The sequence below is a fragment of the Vanessa tameamea genome, chromosome 4 (assembly GCF_037043105.1).
Source record: "Vanessa tameamea isolate UH-Manoa-2023 chromosome 4, ilVanTame1 primary haplotype, whole genome shotgun sequence".
In the NCBI taxonomy this organism is placed as follows: domain Eukaryota; kingdom Metazoa; phylum Arthropoda; class Insecta; order Lepidoptera; family Nymphalidae; genus Vanessa; species Vanessa tameamea.
This window is the reverse complement of record NC_087312.1, coordinates 13651377-13670881: the sequence shown is the minus strand read 5'-3', so window position 1 is coordinate 13670881 and position 19505 is coordinate 13651377. Positions and strand designations below refer to the sequence as shown.

Here is a 19505-nt window from a genome sequence, read left to right as displayed (position 1 = left end):
AGTGACAAAATAAAAACTGCAACGCATTCTTCAAAGATGACTTATTTATAAAACTCTTCAGAATTAAATCGTTCTAATATTTAGACAACATTTCTTTTTTTTTTTTCTTTTTAATTTCATGTCTATATGATGTGGACATTGAAACTGCAGCCTGGATTTGATGACGGAAAATCTAACCTCCTAAGTCAGGTTCAGTAGGTCTGAAGTACATTTTAAAATATTTTTTCGTGTATACTTCGCGAAAAAAATCTCATAAAATAATACTTTGCTCTCTCAGTTGCTCTCTGCATTTTGTAATTTTTTAAACTCACGATTTCCCCCGTTTTTACCTGCTTTTTTTTGTTTTTCGATACTTTTTCTCAGTTTTTCCTCTATAGTTAATTCATCTGCTGTCCAATCTCTTTCCGTTGTTCGGCGCGATTTTGGAGCCCTCTGTCCTGCATCCGTCGACGCATCACACGTCCGGTTCGGTCTCTATTTATAGATATTTCATTAAATCTGAAAATTTGCGCCTCGCCCCGTTATGTACATATATATATAGAACAGAAAGGGTAATTTTTCACTGAAAATTTTTTATTGTCATTTCCGAAAGCCCGGTCTCTGGGGATCATAAATGATGCCTTAGAGCCACCCTCAGCCACGTACTTCCTGAGGGAAGCCGCTTTCTTTTGCTGCTTACACCACGACTCGTCGAGACCCGCTGCCGACCGCCGCGGCAACAAAAAGAACGGGCTCAGCCATGCTAGGGCTGAACTAAAAAACAAAGAGGAGGAAGATAGGGAGCTCGCCTTTGAGTGGACCCTGCGCAGCCGAGCCTTCAAAAAGGTGCCGGCTGCGGCGCCGGTGGTGGAAGAGCCGACCCTACCAAAAAAGATCCGGCCGACCTTAATGCCGAGGAGCTCCGCGCGGAGGCTGGAAGGTGTGCGACCGAAAAAAAAAAAGTCATTAGGTCTAATCTGGGATCTTTACTAACCTGACTTAGGTTTTGAACCTGGGATCTATAGCCTAATAATATAATATATAATAGCAAGCTACTGTGATAAGATGGATAAATTTGTTATTTATGCGACGTATATAGCAAAAGTCCTATTTTTATAGGCAGTATTTTTAAAGACGTCCTCTTATCGACAGGAGGGAAAAAATGCTTCAAATATCTTACAAACACAAAAAACCTTATATATAAAAATGATTCTATTTCCATTACACAACTTAAATTATTATTAACTCACTGACCAACCTGTTGTAGTACATACTAATAAAATGGTTTTTGATCGCTCTCACCCAATCTTTTTTTTCGAGTTCATAATTCAGATTAAGGTGATAAAGCCCTTAGGACATGTAACTATCTCGTTGCTACGTGAAAGGAGAATCAACAAGAAATACATTTATTAACATTACTAGACCTTAATTAGCTTTTATAACTATTGCAGAAACATTTGTACGTCAAAAACTAGAAAATTGTCATACTTCATAAAAAATCAACAACTTTAAAATACCTTTTAAATTTTTAAAAGCATGTGTATGCGATGGTTGCATTTTATTACGAAAAATTCCGCAACAACGTAAAAAACTATATATCAGAAAATTCACGTGGAAATATCAAAGAATAACCATTCATGCGGCAACAATGCTGCTAGCGTGTATGCACATCAATGGCGCGAAGCCGATGGGACGCGCGCATTCTATAAAATTCAAAAATGGAACTGTAGAAGAAAGCGCGCGTCGTATATTCTGCCAAGTTTTGTCCGCGCACAATGGCGCCACCCCCGTATACGAATTTATTCCCGTTTATTTATTATTACATAGGTTTTGTACACTATTATGCATTATTTATAGCAGAGCTTTAAATATTTACTATAGATAGATCATATTCTTTAACTTTTATTGTTTAAATATGAAGGACAAAGTATGACGCTTTTCAACTTGAAGACAGTGGCATTTATTTATTTTCATAAAAATTTATATGTGCACTATGGTTTTAATTTCAATAACGTTGCCTTTGAAGTTAATATTAAGATTTTTAATTAATCTTTTCTTTAATAGTGCTAATGGGGCGTACAAAGTCCATTAAATGGTTACAAAAAAATACATCGCTCCATATTTCCCTTTGGGTTAAAAATAATATCAGTTAATAAATAAAAATATCTTGTTAAATATTTTATTCTTCAATAATTCACCATATACATTGCTGCAAAATTATTTTTTATGAATTTACTTATGATTTGAGAATAATAATCATAAGATTAATAATTAAAAAATTGGATTTTGCCAAAACAATTTTGAGGGATATAAACAAAATATCAAAATAAAACTCGTTTTGAATACATAGACATTTATTCTATGGCCATAAAGTATTATAAACTAAATAGTGGATTACAAAGACGGTACTCATATAAGAAACGAAAATATCACAATAATTACCGTCAAGAAAATTAATATAAAGCTTAACTTATAAAAGGTTTCGTAATTAATTAAATTAAATTACAAACTAAATAACAGAACACATTTTACAATATTAAACTTAATTTAAAAATACATCGGTATTATGATGTTAAGACATCCCCATAGACACGTAGACATGAAAAACCGCCTTTCAACGTCATTATTCTCTCTATGGTACTTAACGATACCGCTTAAATGTCTACGGCTAGACATAAAGACTCGATTTTACAGGACTTGGTCCTAATAGATAAATATTTAATATATTTTTATTACACGGATGTCCTTTATGTGCGTTTATTAAGGAATATATTAATAAATCACTAGAACTTGCGAATACACTTACATAATAAGCAACTAAATAGCTCTATTTAATCAATAATAAGAAATGCATTAATGAGTAGGAAAAATATCATTGATTTATATTATTAAAGCCAGCTTCTTTGATGATCATTATATTCAATTTTGAATTGTAGTATTTGACTTTATCCCATGAAATATCAATTTCCTATGAACATCATTTATATACCATTTCAATAAAATGTTCAACAAACCATAAATAACGCAATGACTAGTTTAAATACGATACATCATGCTTGATGTCTACGATAGCAAAATCAATTCAAAAAAAGAATTAAAATGTTTAACTCGAAGAAATTCCCAAGAAAGAATATAATAATTATTATAACAAGAATTGTTGAAGATAGTCTTTACATAGTTTTTCTCAGTTTTAAGGTATTTTTTCACCAACTAGTATATTTTGAGCCAATAAATAAATGCTAAACTGAATACAAAATTCATTTTTTATTGGCAAATATTAAAGTAAACTCAACTATATTATATTTATTCCGAAATAATACATTTTGTGTTTGTAAAAATAATGATCTTCGTTTAAAATGATATATGGACAATGATTATTGACTTAGCTTAAACAAAATAAAGATAATAGGATGGCCATAATTTATAGTTCAATTGATATTCTAGGATTATATATAGACAACAATAGTGTGCAGAAACATGTATCACGAACTAATTCTAAACATTCAAATATAGATAGAATGAGTCGTGGACATAGGTATATTTACCATCCTGTTATGTAGTAAGTTACATAACGCCTTCATATATAGATATACATATTTCTATACTTCCTTCCTGTGTCATATACCTCATAATTCAACTTATTTTTAAACCAATTTCTATGCATTTATTTATTCGATAGAAAACAACGAATATTGTTTTAAAGGACAACTGTTTTCTTTATTTGAATATGATGATATATTTAAAATTTTCTCTACCTTACCACAAATTCTATTACCTCCTAAGCTACATAGGAAAGATAAGTTATTTATGACTTCTATAATAAGTCATTTAGATTCCAATAGATGTTTCCAATTTTTTTTTTTCTCTTTAGTGTGCCACTGTTACAAAATAGATGAAGAGATACCATTACCTAGTAGCGGCACTAATTTAGGATACGGTCAATTATAAGAAGGCATATCATATAGCCGGATAATAATAACAAACTCGCACCGCCGAATACCCTACGTCCACGAGGTCGGTAGTCTAAGCTCTGGTCTGCCTCTCGTACTCCAGGATCTCCGGCAAGTTGTCAATCTTGATCTCCTCGATGTGCTTGCCCGAGAACTGGATGTAGTCGTGCGTCGGCTCGTCGGCCGAGCGCTTGCGGACTAAAATTTACAAAAAATATTAATTTTACTAGTCGGTGGGAAACGTCTATGTCAAATCGTGAACGCAACGGCGATGCGGGCGCGCGGTACGCACTGGCCTGGTCGCGGTGCAGGCGGTAGACGGGGCGCTGCGCGCAGCGCGCGGCCAGCTCGGCGGCGGCGCGGCGCAGCTCCGTGAGCGCGGGCAGCGCGGCGCGCAGCTCGCTGCGCACGCGCGACACGTCGAACTCCGCGCCGCTCTGCAGGCCCGAGATGAACAGCTGCGGGGTCAGCACCAGCTCCGGCTCCAGCTCCATCACGAAGCAGCGGTCGTCGTCGATTATGCCTGGACGGGACCGAGTCGAGCCGGAGGAGTTAATCGTTGTGATATATGCGACTGGTGTCCAGCTCGTTTGGCTACGGATATCCAGTTACTGGGATGATATTTATTATGTATATGCGTTAGGCTGACCGGTGGTGTTGTCGTTGAAGTCGTGTATGAAGTTGACGCGGTGGCCGTTGTTGACGACGGAGATCTTCTCGACGGTGTCTCCGATGTCGAGCTCCTCGTGCAGCGCGTCCTCCAGCTCGTCGGCGCCCGAGTGCTCGGCGTTGATCAGCTGGATGTCGTCGGTCGACCACTGCAGCGGCAGCGTGCGGAAACCGGGATCGATCGTCTGATTGATTATTAAAACATTAAAAATAAAAAAAAATCATCAAGTTCCATCACACTTTAAAGCAGTGAAAAGTTTAAAATAACAATAATGCCCAGATCGTATTATAATCTCATAAATGTTCATAAAACTTTAATAAAATTCTCTCTGAAACATCTGCAATATCGTATTTCATTGTAATGTTTTGTGTAAAATGAATATGAACTAATATTTATTATTAACAGCATATGAACTGAATTATATGAGAGCATGATAATAGTAATATCCTGTTTACAAAACAGTCATAACCATTGTTTATGTTGTATACATGTTTTTGAAACATGACTGCTATTCTGCTTCTGTAAACCATATAGAACTAGACTATCCTGTTTACAAATAAACTTTGTAAAGCAGTTGAATACAAACACAATGTTTTGTCTCCGCCTTTCTATGTCAAATTTCTCACTACAAAAGGTAATATATGATTCACCTGCTATACAATATTTGTTTGCTGAACGGACACAGATTACACAGAGGAGAAAAATGGAATGAAAACAGCCATGATAAATCGTTGACGTCTCACTAATCACACGAAATAATCTTTAATTTACATACTTTCAATGAATACATAATTACTCATTTTTATCCTTGTTCATCTTTTTAAACTACTACAATAATATCAAAAATTTAATAGACCTTACCTTTTAAAAGTTATGCACTACAGTGAGTAGATGAGAATATTATGTTAAAACAAGTGATATGAAATGAGTATCAAATACATAAACAAAAATTAACTTTTCATCAAAAATAAACTTATAAGTCATTAAGATGAACATTTTTTAAGCTTGAAAAGTATACAAAATTAATTTAAACCTCTTTGTCATCACTTGGAATCGGTATGGAGCAGTAGCCCTGGTAGCGACGGATAGTAGTAGGCTTCAACATATCTCGGCACAGCAAGAGGCCACCGGTGAAACCCAGCAGAGCCAGCAGAGTTGCAGTAAGTGATAAGCACATCACTCCATTGGATGAACGCTTCGGCCATTCGGGATTTGAATGTATTTCAATTTTTTCCTATATCAAAGCAGTTTATCAAAATTATACTTTATATATCAAGAAGACTGTTTAAGCTCAAAAACTTTTAAATCTCTTTAAATAGTTTATAATTAGTTCTTCGAAGTACTCGCCAGTTGTATTATGTTCAAAGTTATAAAAGGGCGAGATACTCTATGTACACATATATATTGCGGAAATGAAGCGCAGTTGCACATTTTGTTGTTAGGATAATAAAACATAAGCTTCTCATTAGTGTACGAATATTCAATATTAATAGGAAATCGATATTCTACTTATTATTTCCTTAAGGCTTTAGATGCGTACACATAAGGCTATGAAAGTATTGATTTTACTCTCTATTTCACTATAGAAATATTAAGACTCATAAAAAAGATTTCTACTGTATTTAAGCAAATAATATAAATATAAATTTAACTGAAGCAATAAATCATAATTTGTTTGATATTTCAAAAAATAATAAATAAAAATTAGTTAATACGCACCTCGTCGCCGATTGGTTTTTCAACTAAAGGAGCATCAGTAATTATCTCCGGTTTCTTTATAATTGCACTTGGTTTTGTTAAAACAGTCATGGTTAATAATTTATTCAGTAGAAGAATTAAATTGAAATTATCTCAGAAAAATCTGCAGATCCGCCGTATTAATTTTATTGTATTGATCGTTGAGGAAGCAAATCAAAACAGTGTTGACTGTTAACTGGCTATTCAATGATTGCCAGCTAAGAATCTAAATTAAATCAAAGATACTCAAAATATAAGTAGTATCGTACCGATTTATAAGTTTATTAATTATTATAAAAACATTATGTAATTTTATATTGTTATTAAATGTTTTTGTGAACAATATTACGAACTGTCATTACAGTTATCTGTTTTCTATACTAATAATATAAAGAGGTAAATTGGTTTGTTAGATACATATTATTATTATGATACATTACTCCTGTACTATACTATGATATAAATTTTATAATTGGGCTATAATATAATTTTAAAAAGTTTATATATGGTATAATTTGTATTTATATCATATCATTTTTATTATTACTAAATTGCACCCGTGCGAAGCCAGGAGCGAGTCGCTAGTTTTTATATTCAAATAGAGAACAATTATATGCATTTCAAAATTATATAAAAATAAAAATGTCCACATATAAACTCTCATTTATAAACACTTAAATCATTTGAAAAGTTATTGTAATAAGCATTTCTATTTTATACTAGTCGATAAATAAAATAATTACGTATATGTCTATTAATAATTATGTATAATTTTATGTATAAATATTAAGAATGTTAACATTTAATCTTCCAAAATGTACTGTGCAAACGTAGCCTAAAGTATAAATAATTAAGTTTCTTTATGTATACAGCTTAAATATACCATAGACAAATTTTGATAGAAAGATGTAAAATAAATTATTTATGGCATTAAAAAAGAAAGAATTCAAGAAGATAGGAAGAAAACGGACGATTTCGTTTTGTGGAATATTCTATGGAGAGGTTAATGAATCACCAACGCTTATAGTGACGTTAAAACATGTTTGATTAGTTATCTACATTATTCTTTTAAATTGTTTCTTTATTTCATTGTGTACTACGTATAATCATTTGGCCACCACGACTACGATCACAATAAAATGGCGACTGACCAAATGAAACACCGCATGCATGTTTTCAAGAATACTGGCAAAGATGTTGATGTAAGTATACAAATAGAAAATACGAACATAAAATTATTTATACGAAAATAACAATCTTACTGGATAACATGTTTGCGTGGGTTATTTTAGGAAATGCGCAGGCGGAGGAACGAAGTGACAGTCGAATTAAGGAAGAATAAAAGGGAAGAAACGCTACAAAAACGAAGAAATGTTCCCGTTAGCTACTCAACAGACGAGGATGACATCGATAGGACACTTGCGTCTACCGACTTACAGGAATTGATTATGAAAGCAGCTAACGTTGAAAACCCCGCAGCGCAGTTGGCAGCCGTTCAGCAATGTAGAAAACTATTGTCCTCCGATAAGAATCCACCGATAGACGACTTGATTAGAACTGGAATACTACCTATACTCGTTCAGTGCCTTTCGAGGACGGATAATCCGACCCTACAATTTGAAGCTGCATGGGCCCTTACAAACATCGCATCCGGTACGTCTGCACAGACCAACAAAGTTGTTCACGCGGGTGCGGTGCCTCTCTTCTTGCAATTGCTCATGTCCCCTCATGAGAATGTGTGTGAACAGGCTGTATGGGCTCTTGGTAACATTATCGGTGATGGCCCAGTACTGCGAGACTTGGTTGTCGAATTAGGAGTGGTCAAACCCCTTCTTAGCTTCATTAAGCCAGACATCCCCATTTCCTTCCTTCGCAATGTGACATGGGTTATTGTAAACCTGTGTAGAAGTAAGGATCCACCACCACCTGTCAAGACTATTCAGGAAATTTTGCCAGCCCTGAACATGCTCATTACACACACGGACACCAATGTAAGTTTTCTTTTTTCTATTTACAAATAATAACATATTCAAATACATAACAAAATTGCATAACATTTAAAGTTACTTTTTAAATCATACAAGTTGATAAAAACTAACTAATTTATTAGAAAATCAAGTATTTGAACAGTGTTTTTTATAATTGTATTATTTGAAACAGCATCACTAGAAAAATAAAAATATCCCTAACTTATTGATTGAGTCTAACTATTGCACCAACAACTATTTATAAAGAAAGAAGGAATAGTGTACTATTTACACTAAAAAAAACACTCCTCAGGTTGTGACACTTGTAACAGTGTCTTTGTTTTAAAATATGTTTATTTTCTTCCAATTATGTCCATTGTTTTTATATATTAAAGTAAAAATATTTTAATAATTTGTTAGTTTCAATAATGCTACTATTAATAATGTTACTTTTCATACATTTGTTGTTTTGTTTTTAATTAGCACAATGGCTTACTGTAGTGTCTCATTAACTATGTTAATAAGAGAGATTAATTTGTATCATTATATTTTTTTAATTTTTGTATATGTAGAAAGACTGGAAGATGGTGAGTGGTCACTACTGCACATAGATAATGGCACTAAGTAGCATTAATTGTCTGTGATGAACTTAGATGTTGTCTCTTTTGCCTGTACAATACTACGTAGTATTGCTGCTGATTATTGATGAGTTGTATCTACTCAGATAGGCTTGTACAAAGCCAAAGGGTTAAGGACACCAAGTACATATTTATGAAAGCATTTTCAAGCTAAATAACAAATCAAAAATTTTCTATTATTTTTTAGTTCTGATACTCTTACTATTGCTATTTCGTTCTAATGTATGGGTAAAAAGAGTAAGCAAGTCTTATAGTTTTGTCAAATAAGCTTAGAGTTTATGTAGAACAGAAATGGCAGTTTTGCTAAAGCTGTTTGGTGTTTTATCTCTTTGGGTTTAAAATATATTATTTTATAGCATTACCAATTACTTAAGTACAATATACTCTTGGTTTTTGAAAAAAGCTTCAAATGTCATTATTGATTCATTTTGTAGACTAAGTTACATAAAATGAAATTAAACAACTGTTAGATACATTCAAAGCACTATTATTTATATAAAAATAATTAGAGGAGCAATGTAAATCTTATCTTGAATATTGGGCCAAAGCAAGTGACTGATTAGCTACCTAATTACTTTAAAAACAGTTATTTGACACAAAAGAAAACTTGTAAATACTAATCTATGTTTATATTTATTTCAGATCTTAGTAGACACAGTATGGGCAATTAGTTATTTAACAGATGGAGGTAATGAACAAATCCAAATGGTTATTGATTCTGGTATAGTTCCAAAGTTGATACCACTGCTATCACACAAGGAGGTCAAAACGCAGACAGCCGCTCTCAGAGCTGTAGGCAACATTGTAACAGGAACAGATGAACAGACCCAAGTTGTGCTCAATTGTGATGCTCTATCTCACTTCCCGGCCTTATTGTCACATCCAGTGAGTATTTTCTTTACAGCAGTTTTAGTCTCATTGAATGAAATACATATCATTATGCACAACAAAATTAATCAGTAAAAGCTTATAAATATCTTAGTCAAAAGCTTCCTACTAAAAAGTATCCTTAGAGGATACTCTTAAGGAGGCTTTTTAGTAGGAAATAAGACAACTTATGTCTTCCCAAACAAATCTTCATTATATATATATATATATATACACTAGGGTACTTTAACAAATGTTTTTATATGATTTTACATTCTATCAAACAACTTAAAATTAATGAATGCTGTCATCTTAGTATTTATCTAGCTTATTATGATGTTATATATATGATTACGAAACTGGGTTCAAATCCTGGGTAACACCAAAATGAAAGAATAGGGTTTTTATATTGAAATTCTTAGTTAAAAAAATTGCTTTACTTACTTTTATTTTAACATGTAATATTACTTTAATAACTCAAAATAATAACATAAAGAACTAATGGTGTAAAATGGTGTATAAAATATTTATCATTGTTATTATATTTTAATTTTATATAAATAAACAAACAATAAAACCACGAAAAACTGGACAATAACATAAGTTATCTGTAAATCAATAGAAAGAGAAGATCTGCAAAGAAGCAGTCTGGTTCCTGTCCAACATCACGGCGGGAAATAAGCAACAAGTGCAGGCCGTCATCGACGCGGGTCTGCTGCCCAAGATCGTGGAGAACCTCAGCAAGGGCGAGTTCCAGACGCAGAAGGAGGCAGCGTGGGCAGTTTCCAATCTCAGCATCAGCGGCTCCAAGGAGCAGGTCGCAGCGCTCATACAGTGCGGAGTCATCCCCCCCTTCTGCAACCTGCTCTCCTGCAAGGACACACAGGTCATCAATGTGAGTTGAACAACCATTTATATACATTCATTTATTTTTACTCTCACCTCATATTTTTGTATAAAACTGTCTCTAGAACTTTGTGTTCATAATCAATATAATAAAACAATGTTTTAACTCCTTTCGAAAGTTTTATTTGATAGATTAGACAGTTGATAATGATGATGAGTATATTATGTTGATTCCTGTAAAGAATCAGTCAATGTCTCCATTATATATTATTTTTATGCAAATAAAAAAATATTGTTTTAGGTTTCTCTTGCTTTACGGTTTATCTTTAAGTAATAAAACTTCTTTGTATGTAACCATTAAATTATAATGATAATTATTGTAATCTTGAAATACATTTGTGATCACCAAACTAATTAACTATAATGAATTTTATAAAGAAGTGTTGTCACATCAGGTGGTGCTGGACGGACTCAGTAACATGCTGAAGATGGCGGGCGACAGCGCGGAGCAAGTCGCGACCATGATCGAGGAGTGCGGCGGCATCGACAAGATAGAGGAGCTGCAGGGCCACGAGAAGATCGAGATCTACAAGATGGCCTACGACATCATCGAGCAGTACTTCGCGGCAGAGGTCGGTCTTTGCTAGGCGGAGGATTCTCGATACTAGTCATTTTTGTGGCATCGTTATATTGTACATCGATATTACAAAGGAGTATCTCATAGAATGTTGTCTATTGAAGCTGTAGCATTTGTTATATTCAACTTATAAATATTTTTAGGAGGAGGATGCGACGTTGGTTCCGGCCGCCGTCGACCAGGCCTTCGCCTTCGAGCCGGCGAACCACGACGCCTTCCGCTTCTGAACGCGCCGTCGCGCCGACACCACCGCGTCGCCGCCGTCACCGCCGCCACCGCCGTCACCGTCACCACCGTCACCGCCGCCGTCGTGTGTGGGCGCTACGACTGGATTCACTACTCACTAATGAATTAAACAATTGTGCATGCGAATCTATTTGTCGACGGTTAATCGATGTGCTTCCGATGAAATGTGTTATGAAATGCAAAACTTTCCTACTATAATAATTAATGAATTGCCCGCGAGCCGAAACAGGTACTCGATTGACTCGTCATAATAGAATCGTGTCCGTCAACGTAAAAACGATGGGGATCGGTCGGTGGCCCGATTTGTAAAAATTACACAGTCCAGAGTAACATTTATAGCGGCCGTGCGCGTGAACTATTGTTAAAATGTTTAAACGGTAGGCGTCCCAAGCGCCGTCTATCTTCATGTTGGTATTCAATTAATAGGGATATTTTATTGAGCTCGCTACAGAATATATTCGGGTCGCGCTCTGTATCTCGAAGAGTGAAACTTCCGACTGTCGTCGTCGTCGTCGTCGTCGTCGTCGTCGTCGTCGTGTCGTTGGTCGACGAAGTTTCACAGAGCGAGCCCCGAGAGTCGCGCGCTCCGACTAGCGGAGGCCGTTAGTGTATCATAGTAGGTTCCGGTGAGTTCACGAACGAGTCTAGTTTACATGTAATCGATTGTTATTCGTTTTCTAAAATCGTCAGATATCGATAATCGAGCGTTATCCGGCGAGAGGTTCAAGGGGCGAGGCGCGAGTGATACGACTCTATTGTGATGTTTGAAAATGTTTCATTTTGTTTTTCGTTTTCGTATATTATAGAGAGGACGAGAAGTGGATAGCTTTAAAGTTAAGTGCCGCGACGTACGCGAGCGTGTACTCCGCTTACCGAAGATATGCTTTTGATATAACATAGTATTTATGTTTCGATTTTTAACCCGGAAAGCGACCGTCGTCCGCGGAAGGCCGGCGTGTCGCCTTTTATAGTTGTGAAATTATGTTCTGACATTGAACCCATTTGTAACTATATATCAATAAATTCTGTCCAATATTACTCGTATTTTATTTAATCATTGTTAAAAAATTGAAGGCAGTTTGAGTTCATCTTCGAGTGCTTCGAAAGTGTTGTTCTTCTGAAAAAAAAGAAAAATCAGCTTGTAACTATTGACCCGATTTATGTTTAGTAATAAGTAAAGTCGGTCGTTTTTACTTCCATATGAATAGTTAAAAATGCTAATTATATTAATCCTCTTCCAGTCATAGAATTAGTCAAGATAAATAAATTTTACATATGGACTAGATTTTAAAACGACTAGTCGACTTTATCCTTCAGAACGAATTAAATAATGGAATTTCCATGTGTGTACTTGATGAGAACGAAATACACCAAGGGACCTGTTTTCGGTGCTCGCAAGCGAAGCAGCGCGCGGCGGGGGCGCGGGGGCGGGGGGGCGCGTCGCGCGCGCAGCGCCGCCCCGCCTTCCGGTGGCAGCTGAGGGAATCGTGCAATTATTTGAGAAATATTTTTATAATAAAAATACTTCATACACTTATAATTATTATCTTATGACACCTGTAGCGTATTCCAATTGAAGTAGAAAAAAAGATAAACGAGCCTTAGATTTACGTATTTCATGCGATTTGCTAATAACTCAGCTACATTGTGCACTACTGAGAGTTTATGATTAATATATCTGTATTTATAATACAACTTTAATTTTACTTTCAAAATTCCGATAAGTTTCGTCGACGTTCAAAACGCCATTTCTTCGCAAATCCGTAATGGATATCATAGATTAATCAAACTCTTAGCCAATTATATCACGTCAATTTGTGGTCAAATGTTGTTTATTTGGCTTTACTCCCCTTGGAATAGAGTATGTAGTATATACATACGTGGACAAAGCACCTATATATGAATAAACGTTATACAGCATTCGCCATATACATAATTATAATAAATTAACATTTATTAAGTAGAAAAAATACATATTTCAAGTTGGCAATGAACTGAATCAGAACATAAGTCCGTTACCTTAGTATCCTTAAGTAACAAGGGTAGGTATTGTTAAATAAGTAATCTTAGGGTAAGTGGCAGGCGACCACCGCTATCCTTCTAACATTATTATTTATCGTATCTATTATATATTTTTTCACTTTTACTTCAATATAAACAAATAGTGTTAAAGTAATCACAATCTATACTAAGAACAATATTGACATATTTAGAGCCTAAGTTTGAGATAAAATAACTGGTTTTGGATACGTTAACTTCAGCGTTGTAAAATCTGAAAGTAAAGTACGAATCTAAAAGATTTATCTATCATATTATTTAAGCCTCTTTAAAAAAGTGCCTATATTTGCATTTTTTTAAAAAATAAGTCTCATACATAATTCCGCTCAATCGAGTCCATTACGACGCGCCAAAGTAGTCACAGTGCATATAAAATAGTAGGCAATCGTGATGCAAACGTACTCAGGCAGCGGTCGGTCCCAATGGTTGTCGAGGCGGTTGACGGCCATGACGTGCGCGAGGCGCTGCAGCAGGCTGAAGTTGTCCGCGCACAGCTTGTCGCGGCGCTCGCGCTCGCGCTGGCACTTCTTGAGCTTCAGCGCGACGTGCGGGCGCGCCGGCGGGGCGGCCGCGTCCACGGCCGCGCGCGCGCCGCGCACCTGCGGCGGCGGCTCGGCTCTTAGCGCCTTAGCTCGATAGTCGACACGGCCCTCGGAGGCCGCCCGATTTACATGGAGGATGTATATCTATGTATTTTTTCTCTGTGTATCTTTATATGACTACTTTTGCCCGTCTTCTATTTGGGACAAGACGGTAAAGATTATTATTTATACCTTTATGATATCCAATATTAATTATTCGTTGCGGAAGGAATGATTGTATTAGAACGGAATATACTACTTACATTTACATAACAGTGCCTGCTTGCACCGATGTTCTCGCATCATCTCATCTCTAAAAATAAGTATTTTCGAGAGGCCTATGAGGTTCCTCACAGACTATCTCAGACTTGGCCATTAACGGTTTTTGCAACCGTATCCTGAGTTAAATAGGGCTTTTATGCAGCGGCGGCCTTAGCCATTGTGAGGCTCCCTGTCCTCGGTGAAAAGTATGTATGTGATTCGAAAGTAGGTGTGGTTGTTTGGTTTAGGTATTTGTTATGTTTGACGAGAGATGGTAGAGTTATACAAATAAATACAATTTGTGTACTTTAAAAATATTTGACATTGAAAGAATTACAAAATTAAGAAATTCAGTTTTTTTAAATTGTTGTTTTTGGCGTCTTCCTTAAATTAAAATATTTTATTAAAGCATGGGCCGAGAGCTATGCTATTAAAAGACCTATCTTCAAGTGTTTCGAGGCGCGATAGTATCAATTATATTCAGAATTAATGAATTAGTTAACTAACTTTATTTTAATTTACTGTTATTTTATAATCAAAAACAAAAGTTTTAAATAAAAAATCTATTTCAATTTTGCTTGGATTTTTGCGCGAGGCCCCTGCAAGAGCGAGGCCCCGGGCGATTGCCCTGTTCGCCACCCCCTAAGGCCGCCGCTGCTGTTATGTTCGCATAACTAAGATTATAAGCTAATGAATATATATTATATGTTTAATTAATTAAGTAAAATTTTCTTTATCGTCTTGTATGATAAGTTGCCAAGTGAATGATGGGAGGTGCCGAGTCAGTATTGTATAGAAACAAGAGCCAATACATACAATTTGCTAATTTAATTTCAAATATAACATAAATTAAAGTACCTTTTGTCTATGGTCCTTATATCGACGATCTTCCCAAGGCTGCACTAATAACTTTTCTCTTCGAGATAACATTATACCTACGGTTCAAACAATTACACGAAATAGACTTTTGAACCTAAATATGAGCAATGGTTGAATCGATTAAATACGATACTATGGTTTCTTGTTATACCTAGTTACTGTTTAATACAGTGGCGTAGCATGGGGGGGGGGGAGGATACGGTCCGCACCGGGTGGCACTTTGCCGGGGGCGGCGCTGCGGAGGTTTAACTTTTTTTAAAGAAATTAAATTTTTTGCCTCACACGCTTAATAGTTAATTGTCAAAATAAAGTTTCACTTGCTCTCACCTAAATAAATCAAGTGAGTTCAAACTCGATAAGAAATTAACTGACAAAAGATAAAAAAATAAAATTATCTGTCAAAAGTGTTACTCGTAATACCAAAATGTCGAAAACCGCCCGTTATTTCGACTTCAAACTCGATAACGATTGCAAAAATAAGAGGGCGGTAAATTTGGAATCCGCACCGGGTGCTGGCGACCTGTGCTACGCCACTGGTTTAGTACCACACCATAACTACTGTAGCAGCAGATCTGTTTGTCGTTACGACGCTAGTCACTAGATAGCCACTCCAAGCGTATACAACATCTGCACGCCATCATTACGTCATACATAGCTCCACAGGCTACTCCAAGCGCATACCACATTTATGCACAAAAAAACTGCGTATTTGAAACATTAGAGACTCTGGAAGTAGTCTTTTTTGCTACCGAAACTTTTATCTAAATAAAAACTCATTTTCATTCATTCATCCATTGCATTCCACAATACTGCTTTCTACAAATCAGCGTTTTATTGTACTGCCACACTTCCTCCTTTAAAGTTATGTGTAATATGACAGTCGTAAAATATATATTTATTTCTACCAATATTGTTCCCTCTGCGCGCTGCGTTTGCAATTAAATTTGCTAAAGAGTTGTGACTATGGACTGCTTAGATCTACAACTAAAGTTGATTTACAAAATCGTTTTGAAGACGACGAAAGTCTAAAAGACAATTGTAAAACGATTTAGGTTTGGAGTTAAAAAATATGTTCGAAAAGTTTGCAGAAAAAATTCCGATGACTACATTTTCAGCCTGTGGAGTTATTTACGACGTAATGATGGCGTGCAGATGTTGTATACGCTTGGAGTGGCTATCTAGTGGCTAGCGTCGTAACGACAAACAGATGTGCTGCTACATAACAAAACCTTACACAATACTATTTAAACATGGAAAGGATAAAAAGGAAACACTGTCGGCAAATTAATAAATAAATTATAATGTTAAATATTATACACTGCTCTTACATTGGTATCATAATATGCTCGTTACATCAGATAATTATACACGAAAACATACAAACGCGTGGTTACATACAAATAAAAAATATACTTTGTTGAGCAATATAAAAATAAAAACCGAATCACTCTATTATCTAAACCTATATTCACTATCAAATCAATGATCATGTTACATTTAAATTAGTCTGAGACTGCTGGTGTGATTGGTCGGTACGGAGGTACCACACAGAAGGATCACTTACAAGTTAAATTAAGACAGACAGCTGGAAAGCGTAGGAATGTAAGTCGGCATTATTCTTTAGACGTGGCAATGTTTATTGATAAAGCGTTAGAAAATAAAGTCAGCAATTTATCTGTGTACTTAATTTTTAATCTTTACACAAAACCCACACAGACACTCAAACGATAATAAATTTACACTATACTTTAATTATCATCTTCAATAATACATTATGTTTCCGTGCCGCCCCAAGTATACTTTCGGTTATGATTTAATTTTCATGGGAAGACTTACTTTAGTTAATAATAAGCGATTAACGTGGTGTACCGGCGAGTGTACGGCATTCAATGGCGGCGATGGTGACCATCGGTTCAAGATATACCTATAAATCTATTTGTTCCTAATAAATTTCTAAATTACGTGAGTTATCTCGCATTTAAAAACTAATTACAATATTGAGTATAAAACGTAATAAATATATCAAAAAGATCTAGTAACTTACGATCCCTCCGCTTTGAGATATGACTTTGAAATGCCGTCTCGTAGTCGAATCCTGACTAGCAATTAATTATTTTATATATGTATATATTATAAGTGTTTAGGAATGCGGTTCAATTTGAATAACCAAGTCATACCCCAAACGTATCACATTATAAATCAGCGTGTCGTCAAATAGACGTCTTGAGAATGATTATATTCAAAACAAAATGTACAAAAAAATTATAGATTTATTTATAAATGGAAATTCAATAAATGCATGTTTTTAAAATAATAAACATTACAAAACATTCTCGACTAACAAATGTACAGCGTACGAATACCTTAACGCTACGTCGCATACGAGTTGTCTACTCGCGGTGCTCTCGTTACAACTTACAGCTTGGAAAAGAAACATTCGTAGAAAAATAAAGTGTCCCGTTTCGTTTGAATAATTAGCGCTGCGGCGCTGCGGTCGGACTCTCGGGGAACATCGCACTTGGAATCGCGAAAGGTTTACATCGTCATGAAAGAGATAAAATCAAAACTCATCGGTACTCGTATGGTAAATTTGAAAAACTAACTAAATATATTGGTTACAAAGATAATTGATATTTAAATTTGATGTATTTTTGTTCTTTTTTGGATATATAGAAGCTATTCTAGTTTATCCTAATTAAACGATCGATTTAGCACGAAAATCGAACATTTTCCCGGCCCAAAGGGAACATAGGGACTTTTGTGAAAGAAATAAAAACGACACAACCGAAATAAAGTATAAAATAACATTATAATAAGAATAATAGAATACTGAAAGTCAAGGTCGATATAATTTGCTAAACAAGTTTTAACGAAATGTCTAAAAAAACAACACAAAAGCTGCCGCAAATAAACTTCACTTACAGATAATAAAACATAATGAACACTTATAGGGATTATATTTTACAGATAACATAAAAACTGCTACTATTATTTTATCTGTATCCACTCCAGATCAAATTAATAAATATATATGTATATGCCGTCGTATTGCATTGCTAAAATATTGAGTAGATCAACCCGAGGTATTGGTGAGCAAAGGTTATTTAGATTATGTAATGATCAGAGGGACTGTGAATTGTGATTCTAACGCAAAGAATGGTTTAACGGCGTTTTCAAAGAAATAAACAATTCTTTTCAATTTGTTTAGTTGCAATGAATGCAGTACTTCCATTACACGATGTCAGTTACAGAAATTGTTTTATATACACCAACGCGTGGCATCAATACCAATTGACGATTTTTTTTTTATGGAGTCTTGGATGGCATCTTAAGAGTCTAATTTATTAAATTTTTTCAAAAAAAGTTTCAAGCAGTTTAGTATAACAAAAAAGCAGGGCATTTTAATAGAATATCATGATGAGTGTGTTTGTGTGTGCAATGTCGTGGTGTGTTTGTGTTTGAGGGGGGGAGGGAAGCGTTTGTGATGTCGGCGTGTTGACTAGCGACAGTCACGTCGCGGGACCGCGAGATTCAATCCAGACGCGCTAGTTTAAATTTTACGAGATAATTTACAAACAATTTTGACTGATCCGATTTCTCTAAACAATCGTTATTGAGTAAACTTATCTATAGTAAAAAACTTTGTAATGTCATATACGAACTGGAACCAACTTGAAACATTAATATGCAAGGAACAGCAAAATATTGTAATAATATTTCAACATGAATCTGAAATCGATTCTAGATTCAGATTTTAAAAGCCTAGTTCTTGTTAATACTATTTAACGAATAGAGAATTATAGTATTTGTACGAAGGGAAAAATATATAATATTACAAGACAAGATAAGAATGTTAATAAACTATCTCGCTTGACTAAGATTTGATTTTCCTAACCATTATTTATAAATAAACAATGACAAATAAGATGTATACTAAAATATATATAAAATTATAGTTATCGTAAAAAAAAAAAATCTAAGAAAATTAAAACATTCGTATAATTTAAACTTGCGCGACACGTTCACATTCGGGATTATCCTAGTTCGTTGTAAATATATATTAAATTCCACCTTCCGTTCTAAGACGATCATCATAACATTCAAAAATATCGTGAAACGATTTTAAATTAAGTTGCATTCTTAAATTAGAGTTTAATTTGTGACGAAAGAATACGGAAATAAGTCTATA

General features: G+C 34.9%; 3 protein-coding genes across 4 annotated transcripts; 1 reads left to right on the top strand and 2 right to left on the bottom strand.

The window, feature by feature from the left end:
* Positions 1–2315: 2315 nt before the first annotated feature.
* On the bottom strand, positions 2316–6546 carry LOC113395848 (uncharacterized). 2 transcript variants are annotated; one of them, XM_026633558.2, is made up of 5 exons: positions 6319–6546; positions 5633–5833; positions 4579–4783; positions 4222–4452; positions 2316–4127 (listed from the first exon to the last, which is right to left on the bottom strand). In XM_026633558.2, the coding sequence occupies exons 1-5, from the start codon at positions 6406–6408 to the stop codon at positions 4003–4005; spliced, it is 852 nt and encodes a 283-aa protein (XP_026489343.1). In that variant the 5' UTR covers positions 6409–6546; the 3' UTR covers positions 2316–4002. The 2 variants fall into 2 exon arrangements, with proteins under 2 accessions (XP_026489343.1, XP_026489344.1); XM_026633559.2 differs by having other exon boundaries at positions 4579–4747.
* A 686-nt stretch (positions 6547–7232) lies between these two features.
* On the top strand, positions 7233–12575 carry LOC113395845 (importin subunit alpha-4). The gene is made up of 7 exons (XM_026633555.2): positions 7233–7538; positions 7629–8327; positions 9584–9826; positions 10431–10703; positions 11110–11286; positions 11435–12009; positions 12145–12575. Exons 1-6 carry the CDS (start codon positions 7476–7478, stop codon positions 11516–11518), a joined length of 1539 nt encoding a protein of 512 aa, XP_026489340.1. The 5' UTR covers positions 7233–7475; the 3' UTR covers positions 11519–12009; positions 12145–12575.
* On the bottom strand, positions 12245–15367 carry LOC113395808 (uncharacterized). The gene is made up of 4 exons (XM_026633500.2): positions 15296–15367; positions 13998–14194; positions 12917–13013; positions 12245–12289 (listed from the first exon to the last, which is right to left on the bottom strand). Exons 1-4 carry the CDS (start codon positions 15365–15367, stop codon positions 12245–12247), a joined length of 411 nt encoding a protein of 136 aa, XP_026489285.2.
* Positions 15368–19505: the final 4138 nt, after the last annotated feature.